This window comes from Carya illinoinensis, chromosome 6 (genome assembly GCF_018687715.1).
Source record: "Carya illinoinensis cultivar Pawnee chromosome 6, C.illinoinensisPawnee_v1, whole genome shotgun sequence".
Lineage (NCBI taxonomy): Eukaryota > Viridiplantae > Streptophyta > Magnoliopsida > Fagales > Juglandaceae > Carya > Carya illinoinensis.
The window spans coordinates 29,714,247-29,731,135 of record NC_056757.1 but is presented as its reverse complement, the minus strand read 5'-3'; the positions used below and the strand labels follow the sequence as shown (position 1 = coordinate 29,731,135).

Here is a 16,889-nt window from a genome sequence, read left to right as displayed (position 1 = left end):
CTCTTTGTATACAAAGCTAGCAATTATATAAAAATAAATTATGCAGTTTTACATATTTTTTAAATTTATTTTTATAATAAAAATAATTTTATGATATAATATATCACATCAAATTATATTATCTTATAAATTAATTTTTATATAATTAAAAGAATGAGATTCTTTTTTGGCTGGATAGCAAACGGGTATCCCAAACACACTTTTTTTCAAAAAAATAGATCAATTTAAGATTTATATAAAAACATTATTTTTTAATAATTGACCCAATTAATTTTTAAAGAAGGAGTTAACGAGATTACACAATCTAAAACTCTATCTAGAAAATGAAATTGCTTCTTCTTGAGTCTTTATTTTATTTTTATTTTTTTTTCAAGTTTTTTTTTTTGGATAGAAACGTACCTCATTTTCTACTGCTGGTGGGTAAGAACAGGGAAACTTTTTAAAAAAAGGTTTCTTCCATTTTTTTTTTTCTTTTATTGAATGTAAGATTAGAATATATATATATATATATAAATATATATCTCTATTAATATATTAAAAAAAAAAAGAATGTAAGATTAGAATAGTACTGCCCAGTCCACAACAAAGGCTTACACATTAATAAAATTAATGTTTCTAAGATCATAATAACCAGGTCCGCCTTTGCACTGTTTTATCTGTTGGCCTTTGTGCTGTAGTTGGACAATTGTTTGTTTAATTTATTGAAAAAGAGTAACTTTACATATAATCGTAAATTACATAAATATTGTGTAATCGAATTGAAAAAGAGTAGGATCCATTATTAAAAAATTAATTTCTTTCACATGTATCCCATGTTTTATTTACCTTTTCAAATCAATTACGTGACGGTTGCACAATTCACAGTTACAAAAATCTTTTCTTCTCCAAGTATGATAGAGATGAGTTATCCCTGTCCAAACTTTGTGATTATCTTCCATCTTATTTTAAAATTGGGATTAAATGTTATAAAAAGCACTCATACATCACACGTCTATTCTTATTATTATTATATTTCTTTCTCAGTAGGTGTTTGATGTAAGACTGCTGAGTAGAATAATTTTAAACCTTAAATTAATTCATATATAGTTTATCTTTTAAGAGCAATGCTATTCTATTACACGGTGCAGTAAGGAGGCCCTGGTTTGCTGTTGGTAAAGTGTTCGTGCTAGAGAAGAGTACAAATGAAGTGAAGTGGTTCGGTAAAGTGAAGTGATGAAGGGGTTGTGGGCTGTGGGCCTTGAAGCGAGTGGGATCTGATAAAGCTTAGAAGTCAGCTGGGCCGTTAGTGGACCTTTATCCTTTATCTTTGTTACGGATAGGATCATGTTGATTTTATTTTCCTAATTTCCTAACGGTTGTGAGTGGAGAGGTGTCAGGGTTTGTTATATGGAATGGCAGTGGTTTGCTGTTGGGGAAAGCAGAATATTTTGAAGTCATTTTCCCTGTTCTCTGGAGGATTGCTCCCCTTGAAGTGAGCTGTATTCCCACGTTTGACGTAATTCCAAATTTTCTCTCAGTTTCTCTCAATTTCAACTCTATTTTCTATTACATTTCCTGGCCCTTGGGTCTATTACAAAGTGGTATCAGAGAATTCATTCTTTGTGATTTCTAATTCTCATGGCAGAAGGCACCCGCATAAGGGGACACTTGGGCTTTGACAAAATTGTCCACATGTTAAGAAGGGATTTTTATTAGCCTGGGTTAAAATCTTATCTAAGTTCAAGTGGTGAAGGTGAATAACACAAAAACCATGGACAGATATAACTATAGATTTTATGGAGTGGCTACCTAGGTCCGGGGGCTTTAACACTTTGTGGGTCACGGTGGATAGATTCACCAAGTATGCAAACTTTGTGCCACTAGCTCATCCCTACACTGCAAGAGTAGTAGCTTAGTTGTTTCTCTAATCAAATTACATGGGATGCCAGGTTCTTTTGTCTCGGACAGGGACCATATATTTACTAGCAAGTTCTGGAAGGAGCTGTTTTCACTACAGGGTATCCAGCTGGCCTTCAGCACAGATGAGTGGACAAACTGAGGCAGCCAACAAGTGGTTGGAGAACTACTTGAGGAGTTTCACCAGCGATAGGCCTAAGGATTGGTCGAGGTGGGTGGAGTTAGCTGAGTGGAGTTTCAACTCTAGCATACATGCCTATACTAAAGTATCCCCCTTTGAGACGTTATATGGAGATAAACCTCCTAGACTACTTAATTACATGGCTGGAACCTCAAGGTTGGAGGAAGTCGACTCAAAACTAAGAGATAGAGATCATCCTTGGACATTACACAAGGGAAACATCACCAACGCACATAATCGTATGAAGCACTACTCAGATCATAAGAGAAAGGAGCATCAATATTCTATGGGTGATTGGGTATACCTGCAGCTCCAGCCACATAGGCAGTCCTCTGTACACAACCGCCGAAATTTGAAGCCTCCCCCGCTTCTTTGAGCTGTACCAGGGGGTGCAGAGGTTTGGCGAGGTGGCGTATCGCCTGAAGTTATCGGACACAGCCCAAATCCATGACGTGTTTCATGTTTCTTAGCTAAAACGTGGGTTGGGGCAAGACATCACCCTAGTGCCAATGCTGCCAACACTCAGGGCATCTTCAAGCCAGAGCTTGAGGAGGTCCTTGCCAGTCGCATGAGGAAGAGAAATAACAGGCCTTTTGTCGAAATCCTTGTACGTTGGCAGGGGCAACATGCCGAAGAGGCTTCGTGGGAACCATGCTACCAGATGCGTAAGGATTTTCCTCACCTTGTGGACAAGGTGTCGTGAAGGGAGGGGGAATTTTACACGGCGCAGTAAGGAGGCTTGGGTTTGCTGTTAGTAAAGTGTTCGTGCCAGAGAATGTGCAAGTGAAGTAAAGTGGTTCAGTGAAGTGAAGTCACGAAGTGATGAAGGGGCCGTGGGCCTTGAAGCTTGTGGGTTCTAATAAAGCTTAGTGCTAGCTGCAAGCTGGAGGTTAGGCCATTGGGCCAGAAGTCAGTTAGGCCGTTAGTGGGCCTTTATCCTTTTATCTTTGTTACGGATATGATCTAGTATTATGTTTATTTTATTTTCCTAATTTCCTAGAGGTTGTGAGTGAAGCGGTGTTAGGGTTTGTTAAATGGAAGGGCAGGAGCTTGTTGTGGGGGTAAGCAGAATATTCTGAAGTTATTTTCCCTGTTCTCTGGAGGATTGCTCCCCTCGAAGTGAGCTGTATTCCCACACTTGACGTAAGTCCAGATTTTCTATCATTTTCTCTCAATTTCTACTCTATTTCCTATTACATTTTCCTGAGTCTATTGGCCTTTACACCACATGTCATCTATATAACATAATTTAATTGATAAAATTTAAATATTAAAATTTATCTTTTAAATTAAATTATATCACGTAAATAGTGCGTAATGCAAAAGCCTATGGATAGTTTATTCGTCTTTTAAACTGATTGATTTTGATATCTTAATTTTATTGTTTTATTCCTTATCGTTTTAATTTTGGTAAAATTTGTAATTTCATTAACATTTTGTTAATCTATCGTTAAAATATTGACATGACATGTCATCGGTCATCAAAAATAAAAATGTAAAGGCAAAAATATATAAAATAAGAAAAAAAACATAAAATAGAATTAATAAAAATTAAAAATAGTTTATATTAAAAGATAAAACTAAAGTTTGGTAAGAGGGGTAGTCCCCCCCCTTCCTCTCTTCAAAGGGGTGGCCGCGACTCCCAGTCTCGGATCTCTCTTGGGTTCATAGATATGTCGGTGCCAACAGTTCTCCGAGAGCCATCCTGATTTTTAGGCGGCATGAGATATGAAATGATAAATCAACACTTTTGATGATGTTAATGGAAATACAAACTTCATAAAATATATATATATATAGTCGCAATCGTGAATGCGCGAACGCCGTACAATTATTTTTAAAAAATTGAATAAATATAAAACTCACATAATCACATGAAAAAAGATTAATTTTTTAATAGTAGACTCTATTTTTTTTCAAAACGACTGCACGTCACTTGCGTACTTCACAACTGTATGTAACATTACTCTTATATCTATTTTAACAATATACCATAATGAATAAAAAAACTTATAATCAAAATATAGAGATTATTGTATCTAAAAAGCAAATCATATAGATTAGAGAAATTCTATAGGAAAGCCTTATACCACGTACCTCCACTTAATAATATGTGATTTGTCATTTTTATCATTCTATCTTGATGCTCAAATATATATATATATATATTTAAAAATAGAAAGACAAATGACAAATTATATGTTAATTAAGTGAAGATGTATAGTATAAGGTTTCATTATATCATTTATCTATAGATTATCTTAACAAAATTTAACCCTTAAAATTAACGAGTGTTTTTTTATTTTTATAAATGTCTTTTCAAAGTTTTTAAAAAATCATCTCCTAGACAAAAATGTCATCTGGCGGTGCCTCATCTCATTTAGGTTACTAAAACCTGACCAATGAAAGCCAACGGCTTGTTGCCTGATGGCACAATTGACAACACCCATATCTCCAAAATGGAGATGTTCCACCCCACTCTCCTGATGTATAATAATTAAAAAAAAAAAAAAAAAAAAGAAAAAAAAAATCTGACCACTGACAAGCTGCATCACCTCGTAGTGGCTTGGTCGTGGTTGTCTGGAGTGGGCCACTTTTGATGACTAAGACAGTCGAGAATGGGAGGTCGAGCACCACGAATTGTGGGCGCTCTTGCCTGCCCGGGGCCTAACCAAAGGGGCATAGCTGCATAAGTCTCCCTGCTTCTGAAAAAGGAGAATTCTACGAACTACATCCTCGTCTCACTATAATAAAGTGATGTCGTTCACCAACTTTTGAATTTATCTTTTAAGGAAATAAAGGATGATTTATAAGTGATAAAAGTTGTTATAAACCAACTTGTATTATATGACTACATTTAGCCGTCATAATTGACTAGATTTAAGTCGTCAATTAAGACTTTTGTACCCCTATATATACGAGAATATTTCTAATTTCATAATAACTGAATAACAAATCTCTCTATCTCTCTCTATTCTAGAGAATTTCTCTCTTTTCAATTAGTTCACAGCACGTTATCAACACAATTGCGATTTTTCCCCTACCGCGTTATCTGCAACCTCTTGAGCCAGGATTTGAAGGATAGAGAAAATTTCAGAAATCTCAACAACTCTTGCCCATCGAAGCTTAAGGTCACGAACGCGGAGGCCGACGGCAACATGGCTTACAAGAGGGCATGCGGACCAAAGACACAGAATCCAAAACAAAACAAAGCCACGAACTCGTTTCCAGTTCAAGGCTTCAATTCAAGCAAGAAACTTAGGACCCTCTATGATGCTTTGACCGTTGTCTCTACTTCTATTGTTGTTGTTAAACTCCATTTTGATTGTACGGGTCAACTCGCACCAAGAATTGGGCGAGTGGAGCTGCGAGTCCGACTCAGAGAGTAGAATCAAGTCTGAGTTCCGGCCCAACCTCATCACCCTCGATGGCCACGCCGATGATTGAAAGGGCATTGATGGATTCGAGTTCCCTCTCCTCCCCGCTCTCGACCCAGATGAAGATCACGAATACAAAGGAGGAAAAATGTCTCCAGGCTTGCCCTCTATGATATTGCGGGAACCCCTAGTGTGGCTGCCGATGTCGACCACATCAACACTAGATCTGAGGTGTCTGATTATAGAAGACCAGCTGGGTAAAACTTTAGAGGGATCCGATTCTTTACTGACTAGGGAGCAGTACGTGTACATGGTGAAACTCACAGAGCAAGCCGAGCGCTATGAGGAAATGGTTCAATTCATGGAAAACCTTGTGACTGGCTCCAACTAGGTCTCAGATCTCACTGTGGATGAGCGCAGGGCGTGTATGCCTAAATCGGAGGCCAGCTTGAGCACTGTAGACAACACTGAGATTGCTTCGATCTGCTTTTCTGCAAGTTTTCTGCAGTTGCACTGTGTAGAATTTCCCGTGAAGGGGTAGTTGAGCACGCGAACCAGCATCTCTCGTGAAGGGGTAGTTGAGCACGTGACTGAGGCAGACATGTGAACCAAGCTGAGATTTTTTTTTTCTCTTTCATTTTATTTGTATGGGTGAGGAGGGGTATTCTGGTTAGTTTGTGAAAAAAAAAAGGGTGGGGAATCTAAAATCTGGCATGGGCTTTCATTCAGAGAGAGAGAGAGTCTTTGAGGCTCAAGCTCTATAAGAGAGAGACATGAAAATTGCTCGAGCCGACCTGATCAGTGTGATTGGCAAGCAAAGCTCACAGTATCTATTTTGGTGTTTTTCGTTTAGTTGACCGTTTTGTTTCTAAGAAATAGCTCCGACGAGGATACGTGGAGGATTGAACATATTATTCCAACTTAATGTCACCATTGGGATTCTGTTCGCTAACCTTGTCAATTATGGCACTAATAACACAAGGTTTTATTGATTCTGAAGTTACTGGTCTTTTACTTCAAGTAAGTATTTCAATAAATTATTTGCAATTCTCAATGTGAGTATTAAAAATTATATTCATTATTATTACTTAATAAAATTCTATATTTATTTACATAATTTACATCTCAGTTATATCTTTGATAAATTTTTATTCAATAATTTATATACAAGTTCTATTTACTTTTTATACTTGTTATAAATTATTGATATTAAGATTCATCTTGGAATAAAAATTGAGCATCCCTGAAAGATCGCTCTAAATCAATAATTTTATTAAATATCTTATAGTTTAAATGAGTGATACGTGTGCCAAAAACTCATTATGATTAATGCTAGGGCTGGGCTCCGACTCCGTCGGAGTCGGAAAGCCCAACTCCGACCTCCGACTCCGACCAAAGTCGGAGATCAAGTTGGGCTCCGACTCCGACTCCGAATCAGAGTAGATTCCGACTCCGATCGGAGTTGTCGGAGTCGGAGTAGAGGGTCGGAGCTCTAATTGGAGTTGAATGGAAGAACAAAAAAAAAAAAAAAACTGAACAAACGAAAATCTCAACAAAGAACATTCCCCAATTCACAATTTGTTTTCTCTTTTGCAACCCAATATCAAAATCTCCGAACAAAGAACATTTCACAAAGAATAGATTTTTGCATCCTAACAAATAACAAATAAACAGAAATTATAAAAAATAACATAAATTATAAAAAATAATATAAACAGATTCACAGAAGATTTTCGCATCCTAGGGTTTTGGATTGCTCCTTAATGCGGTGGAGAAGAGGAGGCTACTGATGGTGAGAAGCGGTGGGAAGAGGTTAGGGATGAAAACCTAACCCACGTGTAGTGGAACTCGAACACGGTTCTGAGAAAATGATGGAAGTGAGAAAACGAATTGAGTAATATTAGTTGACTAAGGGAACTTGTGAGAAAACAAAGGAGGAATTTGTGAGAAAACGAATGAAGAAGCAAAAGAGAAGCTTTCGGTTCTGAGAAAATGAGGGAAGAGGTGAGAAACGGCGTAGGGTTTCGACCTGATTCCTAAAGGCTGAAGAGATAAATATATAGGATGCCGAAACGACGCCGTTTTGAACTTTTGAGGGTTTTTTTTAACAAAAACTTGGCAAAATGTAACATTTGTACGCGGGGAGGCTCGAACGTGGGTCAGTTTATTGGCAAAACACCCCATCGCACCATTAGGCCACTCAACTACTTGCTAGTTATGTTACAACATTAAATATATTAAGTTTAAATGTCAGAATTTGGAGTCGGAGCTCGGAGCAAATATGGACTCCGGACTCTGACTCCAACTCCGACTAAGGGAGTCGGAGTAACTCCGACTCCGACTCCGAATTCCGAAAATTCCAACTCCGTCGGAGTCGGAGCTTTGTCGGAATTCGACCGGAGTTCGAAGTTCGGAAATTTTGCCCACCCCTAATTAATGCACCTAAAATTGCATAATTAAAATTGTGTAGAGAAAAGTCACTAACGAATATATGTATAAATGAATACCTCGAATGTGCTCCTGAAGTAATAATATCGAGTACAAAAGTTCACAATATATTATAAATTTATATCTGATCTTCTAGTGACCAAATAAAATAATGAGTTTTTGTTAAAAAATCATTAGTCGCGTCCTAATAGTTCCACATCATTTTCTGAAGTGAATGATATTAGGTTTATATCATTTTATTCCCTAAAGTGAAGAAAATGATGCATTTTATTCAAAGAAACTAAAACTGGACATGATAATGAATATCTTTATAATATTTTTATAATTTCAAACTAAAAGTTTGTATTAGAAAAAATACCAACTTTCTTTTTGAGATAATATTATACAATTATTGAATCAAATATTATAATGCATCAAAAGTGATATAATTCAAAATATTTGTATGTTTTTATGATTATCTTGATCATCCAAAATCAATTACGATAAGTCGAATAAATTTTCATATGAATGTTCATAAAAGAATCTTTTGATTCTTTTACTATAAAGCCTTACCACCAGGAGTGGAAAGAAAAATTTGTTAGAAGCAAATAAAATGAAATAATTCAACATTATCTTGATTATCATAGGTGAACTGGAAGTTCAGATGATAATTAAATTATGGATGCAATAAGATAAAAATGTCTCATATTCTAACTGCTAAAATTCTAGAGAGGATTGAAGTCCCCGTAGAACAAATAAGAAATTTAGCAATCTAATGTACATAAGATATGTCTAAAAGCATGTGAGATTTATTAATACAAAAGATAAAGCATCTCAAAAGAGAAAAACACAAATAATTTGGTGCTCCTGAAGATGCCGTACCCACAAAACAAGCAATAAGATCTATCCAAATTTTCTGTATAAAATTCTCCTATATAAACTCCTAAATAGTATGAACATCCTCAAGAGTGCCTCCTGAAGAGGTTTTTTATGAAATGTCTTCCTTTGAAGAGGAACATGTACCTGAAAATAACGAGATCTCGATACATTTTATGAATATTGGATAAATTCTGAATAGAAATAAAAACGTTGTCGACAATGTATTTTCATATAAAATTAGACTTGACATTACCAGAAATAATGAAGAAAGTGAACCAAGAACCGTCGAAGAATACTGACGTAAAAATATTGGCCAAATTTGAAAGAAACAATTCATGCATAATTGATATCACTAGTAAAATATAATGCATAGGGACTTGTAGTCCAAACACCTAAAGAGGTGATGCTTGTTGAATATCAGTGGGTATTTATATAAAAGAAATGAAAATGTAATATATAAATTACGAGTCAGTTTCTTGTAGACAATCCATATAGAATTGATATTACTAGTAAAATGTGATATATATGGACTCATAGTCCAAACACCTAAAGAGGTGATGCTTGTTGAATATCAGTGGATATTTATATAAAGGATATAAAATGTCTGAAGCTTCTAATCTGAAAATGTGATATATAAATCACGAATCGGTTTCTCGCAAAAACAATATTGATATGCTTTTAAAGTGGTTGAAATTATATTGAGGTTTTTATTAGCTTGAAAATTACCGAGAATTTGGATATGCATGATTAACTGCATATTTATATGGATCATGACATATATATGAAAATCTCTGAAAGATATATAATACATGAAACTTCTAATCTGAATACATCTAAAAATATGTATTCTATCAAGTTTCAAAAATCTTTGTATAATATAAAACAATCCAAACGCACGTGAAACAATCTATTCTCATATTTTTTCAGTATCGATATTAACTTATTGCAGTTTATATAGATTATTTAAATGTCATTGAGACTCTAGAAAGGCTCATGAAAACTGCACATATTTGAAATATAAATCTGAAACCATTGCGGCTTCAAGGGGGAGATGAATAAAATTAGTAGTTCTGAAATATCATCTCTTAAATACAATTAGTATTTCAGATTCATATTACGATTTTGTAAGAAGTGTGCATTATTAAAATAGAAATAAAATAGAGCATACAGAACATCTACCAGAAGATAGAAACACAAATATAAATATTACTGAAATATTATTTCATTATCTTGAAACAAAATTATATAAATGTTTTGCATCATTTTTTAAACGCTCTTGTTTTTTAAGAATCTGCATGACATCCTTATCTAAAAGAGTAGGCAATCGAAAAGAAGATTTAAATAAGGATTTTAAATTCCTATTCTCGTATTTTATTGCTCATATCTTATGTTGGACTCCAAAAAAAGTTGCTGAAGGATAGAAATATTCTCGTGAAGTTTGTCAACCCCACAAGTTTTTGATTGTAGTCGCTGAGAAAATGCGACAATGGATGATGAGTATCGAGTATCGAGTACCGAGACTCACAAGCTCATAAATAGTTTCATTATCTGACTTATTAGTCAAATCATTATTGTATTGCATTATAACACTTACGGTAAAAGCAAAAACAACTGATAAACGAGGTGCAGAATACCTTATATATTGGTCATGAGAAGATTGCTGAGCCATTGCAGAGTAAGAATGCAGAAAAAGATTGCAGACTAAAAATGCAGAAATATATTGCAGAGTAAGAATGCAGAATTATTAAAGAAAAGTGAAGAAGATAAGATGTAGCATCTCTACAAGAGACAAGAGATGTAGCATCATAGCTTTGCGATGCCTGACAACTATAGAAGAGCTAAAAATCCTGCGATGCTTGTGTGGTCTAAAAAGATGGCCACTGTTTTTGTTGAAAAATGAGATTAGCGACTTAATTTTGATCAATTTTCTACTAACTATGTTATTTATAAGAACTCTAGAAGAGTAGTAAATTTAATGTTAAAATGATCTTGAATTGATATGGTGAATTTCACTATAAAGTCTTGAAGCATTTTTATAGGGACAAAACTCATCCCCTGAGTATTCCAATGGTTGCTCGATCATTTGATGAACAGAAAGATCCATTTCGTTCTTATGAAGACAATGAAGAAATTTTTGGTCCTGAAGTACCTTATCTCAGTGCAATTGAAGCCCTGAATATGTGATTATTTTATCAACATGGACCAAGTCCACAATTAGTTGGATATACGAATGCAGGTTATCTTTCAGATCTACACAAGAAGATCATTGCACTTTTCAGGAGAAGTAATGTTTTGAAGACTTATGCTGATTGTACTATTTTTCCTTCGCTAAAGTTTTATCCCGCTGGATTTTCCTTTGCAAGGTTTTAATGAGGCAATCCTAAAGTCCTTGGCGGTACACATGAATATTGTACTCTTTTTCTTCCTTTGGCAGTGCACATGAATATTGTACTCTTTTTCTTCCTTTGGCAGTGCACATGAATATTGTACTCTTTTTCTTTCGCCATTAGTTTTTTTCCTACAGGATTTTTCTTTAGTAAGGTTTTAACGAGTCATATTCTTTAAATATGGTCATCCAAATGGGAAGTGTTATAAACCAACTTATATTGTATGATCACATTTAACCGTCATAATTGACTAGGTCTAAGTCGTCAATTAAGACTTCTGTACCCCTATATATATGGGGATATTTCTAAGTTCATGATAACTGAATAACAAATCTCTTTCTCTGTTCTGGAGAATCTCTGTCTTTTCAATTAGTTCACAACAAAAGTATCATATTTATTATTTGTTACAAATATTTTTATTACCTACACATACTAATCCAGTGGTCCTTAATCCATCCGATGACTTATCCTGGGCCCCCCATTCCTATATGTTCTGTGGTCTCGCATGCCATCACTGAATCTATGGACAATACAATCGAACATAATCCTCTCATTTTCCATAAACCTCTAGTGTAAAAGGCAAGACATGACAGTGTTTTATTGTTCTGTTGAGGCTAAGAAGTGTAAAAATTTAGACCAGCAACAATGACTACACATAATTACATATTTGGGGTTTTGTTCAAATGGTATGAGCAGAAGAAGAATTAAACAAGTCTAATATCCCTCTCTTCCAAAATGACCCAAACAACTCTTGCCAATCTTCACGCACCTAGAGCTTCTTAGGCCTAAAAGCGGAGAGAGCAGCAAACCCTTTCCCGAGCTTGAGACACATGTTATCTTTCTAATATGGTAGACCAAAATTACAAAGAAATCTTGAACATATGCACTAGATTAATTTTTTAACCACCAGTTGTTGCCTACAGAGATATCATGGGTTAGAACATACCAGGCTAACGTGGAAAGAGAACAAAAGAAAGTGAAGTTGATGGTGAGGGACAATCATACAGCTATAGATGATCGGCCAATCTACACAAAATTCATGCTACAAAAAGTACTTCATACGTTCATCTCTCCTCATGGCATTGTATACGGCTTGGACCTGAAGTACACCAATTTCATGTTAACAAAAGCCGATACAGGTTATAAATCATATTGTTAATCAATATTTTGTCTGCCTAATGTGGATTTCAAAAGTAATCAATATATATCTTTCTTCTAGAAAGAGAAGAAATTTCATTGATATCTGGTTGCGCGTTTGAGAGAAAGAGGGATGCAGAGACCGACCTGCTCACTAGAAATGACTTGAATGGGTCCAATGTTCACAGATACATATTTGCCTCTCGATGACACTTTCTGCTTCACATGACCCTGTGCAAAACATGAAAATATGATGTTGATTAGACTAGGATTTATACCGTTATATTTACTTAATCTTAAGTAGTTCTTTATAAAAGTTCAGCTGTCAAAAACACAATAGCATTATATAATTTTGTAGCCGACACAATATTTTCACAGAACAAGACAAAATCTGCAAATCAATTACTTGACTAAATTGATGCAAACATTGGGAATAACAAAAAGGTCATCGAGCACTGCACCAATAAACTTTTAGGTTAAAGATGTTCCCTAAACAGGCCAGTCCCATAATCAATCGTTCAACTTGCAACTTAGATAATTGCTAAGGTGCGTACTGCCCATAAATTAAGCTATAATTATTACCAGATGAGCCAGCCACCACGCACAAGGAGCAAATACCAGATGATAAGTCAGCTACCACGCACAAGGATCAAATCAGCACCACTACATGCTCAACGAATTTACAACAGACTTGCTCTTAATATTCTGTTATAAATAGATGCTTAGGGGCAATATAGTACATTCATTTTCTCTGTATAGATTATTCTTCATTCTTCTTGTATAAATAGCCTACTGTACAGAATATTTTTACATTACATTATTAGAATTTCTCAACACTTTCCATCATCTTCTTCATTGCTCTGCATCTCTTTTATTCCAACAACCAGACCTTCATCAACTTTTACAACAATAGAAAAGAGCGATTAAGTAGATGACCATGAAACAAACTCAATGAGGTGGTTAAAGAGAACTTTTTTTTTATAAGTAGAGGTGGTTAAAGAGAACCGACGGCAGCATAATTTGCAAGTTTAACAAAATACTTGCCGTTGCATGGCAAACCCAATCCTGGCAATAGAATAGGTTTTAGATCTTTTCCAATGTAATCCATGCTCTCCTCAGTCCTCCACATCCCCCTTTAAGAGCCTCCAACGGGAACAATATTCGTCTGTCTGGCAACTTTAGAGCCATGACAGAATTTTGTTGTACAGCCATACATCAGATTGATTGATACTACCTTATTTTCATAAGTTCCAGCTATATTCAGTAGGAGATTCTAGTTCACAGAAGGCCCAATGGTCTCTCTACTTATGGCATGGTCGATCCTGCTAGTTAGCAACCTTTGCTGCCATGGGACATCAGTGAAAAAAAGGAATCCTAGAACTTGTTTTGACCCAGGAAAAATGAGATGGTAAACTTAGTCATACCTCACCAAAACCAATCTATCATCCAGCTCCTGACCAAAGGCCACTCAAGAAAACACTGTATTTGCTTTATTCGTATCGAAAGCAAGATACAGGAAAATTGCACTAAAAAATATTCGATTATGATTTACAATTCTAAAGATCTTACAAATTAAGAATGACGAACCAAGATACAACACAGTGTGTTAGTTCTAACAGTTAATGGAGTAATCATGCCCACGAGCTCTTACCATTGCTGCCTATAGATATAGATGGGAGGTAGGAGAAGGTAGCTTCTTAGGCAACAGTAGCTTTCTTCTCTTCTCCTAGGCTGCCGTCACAACTAGTCCTTGTATGTATTGTACATTTCTAGTCCAAATGTGCTGTCTAGTTGTTTATATTGATTAATGGATCAATGTAGCTTAAATGCTTCTTGAGATTGACATCATCGCAACCATAGGTATACAGCCTTGGACCAAAAGACTATTTTGGCATCAACTTTCTCCTTATGAGTTGCAGAGACATAATAGATGTGGTCTTCTCAGGCAACCTATCCCAACTAGCAAGTATGCCAAAACGTTACTTTGCTTTCCTCCAACTCATCATCATTTATATTCACTCAGAAGACATCCCATTAGCATTTTTTCCCACTACCCCTCTTATGTCATGTATAATAAACTAAAAATCATACAATGGGAACACAATGCATTCAAAACAATACCAACTACAACATAAACCTTGAAACAAGTCTGTAACACATTCAAACTTGATCGGTATTCACTACTACACTTTCTTGTCTACAGCTAACTCTAGTTCATGCTACAATAAACCAACCTCTGAATACTTTATAAATAATTTAATTCACGACAAAAACAATGGATAACTACCTCGGGGATTGGTTGTTGAATAACAGATTCAACAGCGACAACCATGGCTTGCACAAAATCATCACCACCAGTTCCAATCGCCGTGAACCCTCTTTCTGTTGGGTATGAGTTCACCTATCAAAAGTTGGATGCATCATTAATTCCATAATGATTACAAATTGTAAACAAAATCGACCACGACCACGACCACACATGTGAACAACGAATGCAATTGATTTAGGACCAAACTAGTTCAATTTTTTAAAAATCTATGCTGGAAAAAAAAAAAAAAATCGTACAAATTTACAATTTCCATAAAAGAACGTGTAAAGTCTATGTGCATCAAACTCGTTCACTCCAGAAATATAATCCAATTAGCAGAAAAATAGGGATATATTTGTTGCAGGTGTTATCTTTGAATGGTATAAGAGAGCATGTAAGCAAACCGCTTGAGCTGGGTTCCTTCGTACCATACCTTCTGATCCAAAGCGAGCCATTCATTGGTTGAATCGTCTGCTACGGTGCCACCAATCACCACATTTGTGGTTTGTCCAACTCTCCCTTCCGTCTTAGAGACCTCTGCATCCAATAGGACCAATACCAACAAAAATTAACAAGACTCTAAAATAATTTTAATTGAAAAAAGAGGGAGAGAGAAAGATAAAGACTGTTCGGAGTCGAACCCGAAATAGCTTTGAGAACAGCTTCTTGAGGCGGGCCCTGGTCGTCCTGAGAGGAAGACGGGGTTTCGTTGTGAGAGCAATCGAGTTGAGTTCGTTTGGCCGCGTGAAAACCTCGGGCCTTGGGGTCCCGGAATTTGCCGCTCAACCTGGGCGTAGAAGAGAAAGATCCGCCGGTCCTCAATGAAGCTCGAACGAAAGTCCGATTGAGACAAACGGGTTGCCAGGGCTCTGCCAATAAAACGAAACGTAACGCAGTCCTGCTCGCCATCTCTGCTCCTCTTCTCGATCGAAAATTGTGAAGGTGGCCCTTCTCTGCGGTGTTTTTATTCTGTATTTAACTCAGAATTTTCCTTTTTTTATTTTTATTTTTTACTGGTCTTCCTGAATGATATGGGCAGCCTTAGCTTCCAGTTCGGAGGTCTGAATGAAATGTCCAGAGTCCAAGGAACAAGGAAAAATAATGATAACTACTTTAAGAAAATTTGGTAAAACAAATCTTATTAATATGCATATTTTTTTTAATATATTTGATCAAAAATCAGATTTTAATAAAAATTATATTAATTTAAATTTTAAATAAAAAAAATATTAATATACATATTAATACACAAATTTATTTATATATAACAAAACTCACTACTTTATCGTCTTTTCCCTAAAAAACCCTTTGGTGGCAATATATGAATGAATGACCCAAAAATTAGACCAACTGGGTTACGTTAGTTCAAACTTCAAAGCCCAATTGTCTCATCCAACCCAATTCCATCCAGGGTCGGAATGCATGCATGCAAAACCCGAGTAGTTCCTTGACATTTGCAAATTGATTAAGAGAAATACTTTTTACAGTCGGGAGATGTAATCGATTATAAAAAAAAATTAATACGGGATTTACATGAAAAAAAAAATTATTTTTATAACTTTTTATAATTCATGTAGGTCCCCTTAAATATAAAAAAAATTTTTTATAATTTTTTTTATTCATTCCGTACAGCCGACTGCACGCCAACTGCATGTGGCGACTATATATAGCAAAGCTGATTGATTAATATCCCGTCAAAGCTCCTTCTGAACCTCGTTGTTGCACTTGCCAAGGTGGCAAGGTGAATAGGTGCTTCGTCAGTGGAAACCCTCAAGTTTCTAGGTGCGGAAAAGCCAACTTCGAGACGTTGAAGTTATTTGGATTAATAGTTATTGTGTGTTCTCCAAACTTCTTAATATTATAAGAGACAACGTTTGAACCATCCGACCATGAGGCAAAATAATGCATATTTCATGTGGTAAGTGGAGAAAAACCATGCCTTAGCCATTTTCTAATCGGATTGAATTCTTATCATCGGTATCGTCACTTCAGGGCCGGACACAGGTCTTATTGTTCATGATATTTTGCATTTTCAAGCACTGCAACCCTTTTGGTGAAGACTTTGATACAGCTAGTTAGTCATATACTCATCATGTTTTGATTTCAGACCGGGAGGGTTTGATCAGATGGAGAAAATTAGGATGGCCGCTTTTGGAAAATCCCAAGTTTCTGGGGTTGGGGCAGACATGCGGTAGATGTTGGAATTGGTTCCACCTAGTCAACTACCGAAATGATTTTCGTTGAGGTTAGTCAAGTCAAATTAATAGCCATTTTTGTCAAGTTTATATAATATATTA

At 35.7% G+C, this 16,889-nt stretch overlaps 1 protein-coding gene across 4 annotated transcripts; it reads right to left on the bottom strand.

Moving 5' to 3' along the window:
- Nucleotides 1-8,519: 8,519 nt before the first annotated feature.
- LOC122314423 lies at nt 8,520-15,687 on the bottom strand. Of its 4 annotated transcripts, none has more exons than XR_006243706.1 (6): nt 15,234-15,686; nt 15,026-15,129; nt 14,572-14,685; nt 12,432-12,515; nt 12,094-12,246; nt 8,520-8,904 (listed from the first exon to the last, which is right to left on the bottom strand). XR_006243706.1 is itself a non-coding variant. In XM_043130020.1 (6 exons), exons 1-5 carry the CDS (start codon nt 15,499-15,501, stop codon nt 12,190-12,192), a joined length of 627 nt encoding a protein of 208 aa, XP_042985954.1. In that variant the 5' UTR covers nt 15,502-15,687; the 3' UTR covers nt 8,520-8,904; nt 12,153-12,189. The 4 variants fall into 4 exon arrangements, 3 of the variants coding, with proteins under 3 accessions (XP_042985954.1, XP_042985953.1, XP_042985950.1); XM_043130020.1 differs by having other exon boundaries at nt 12,153-12,246; nt 15,234-15,687; XM_043130019.1 differs by lacking the exon at nt 8,520-8,904 and adding an exon at nt 12,008-12,064 and having other exon boundaries at nt 12,153-12,246; nt 15,234-15,687.
- Nucleotides 15,688-16,889: the final 1,202 nt, after the last annotated feature.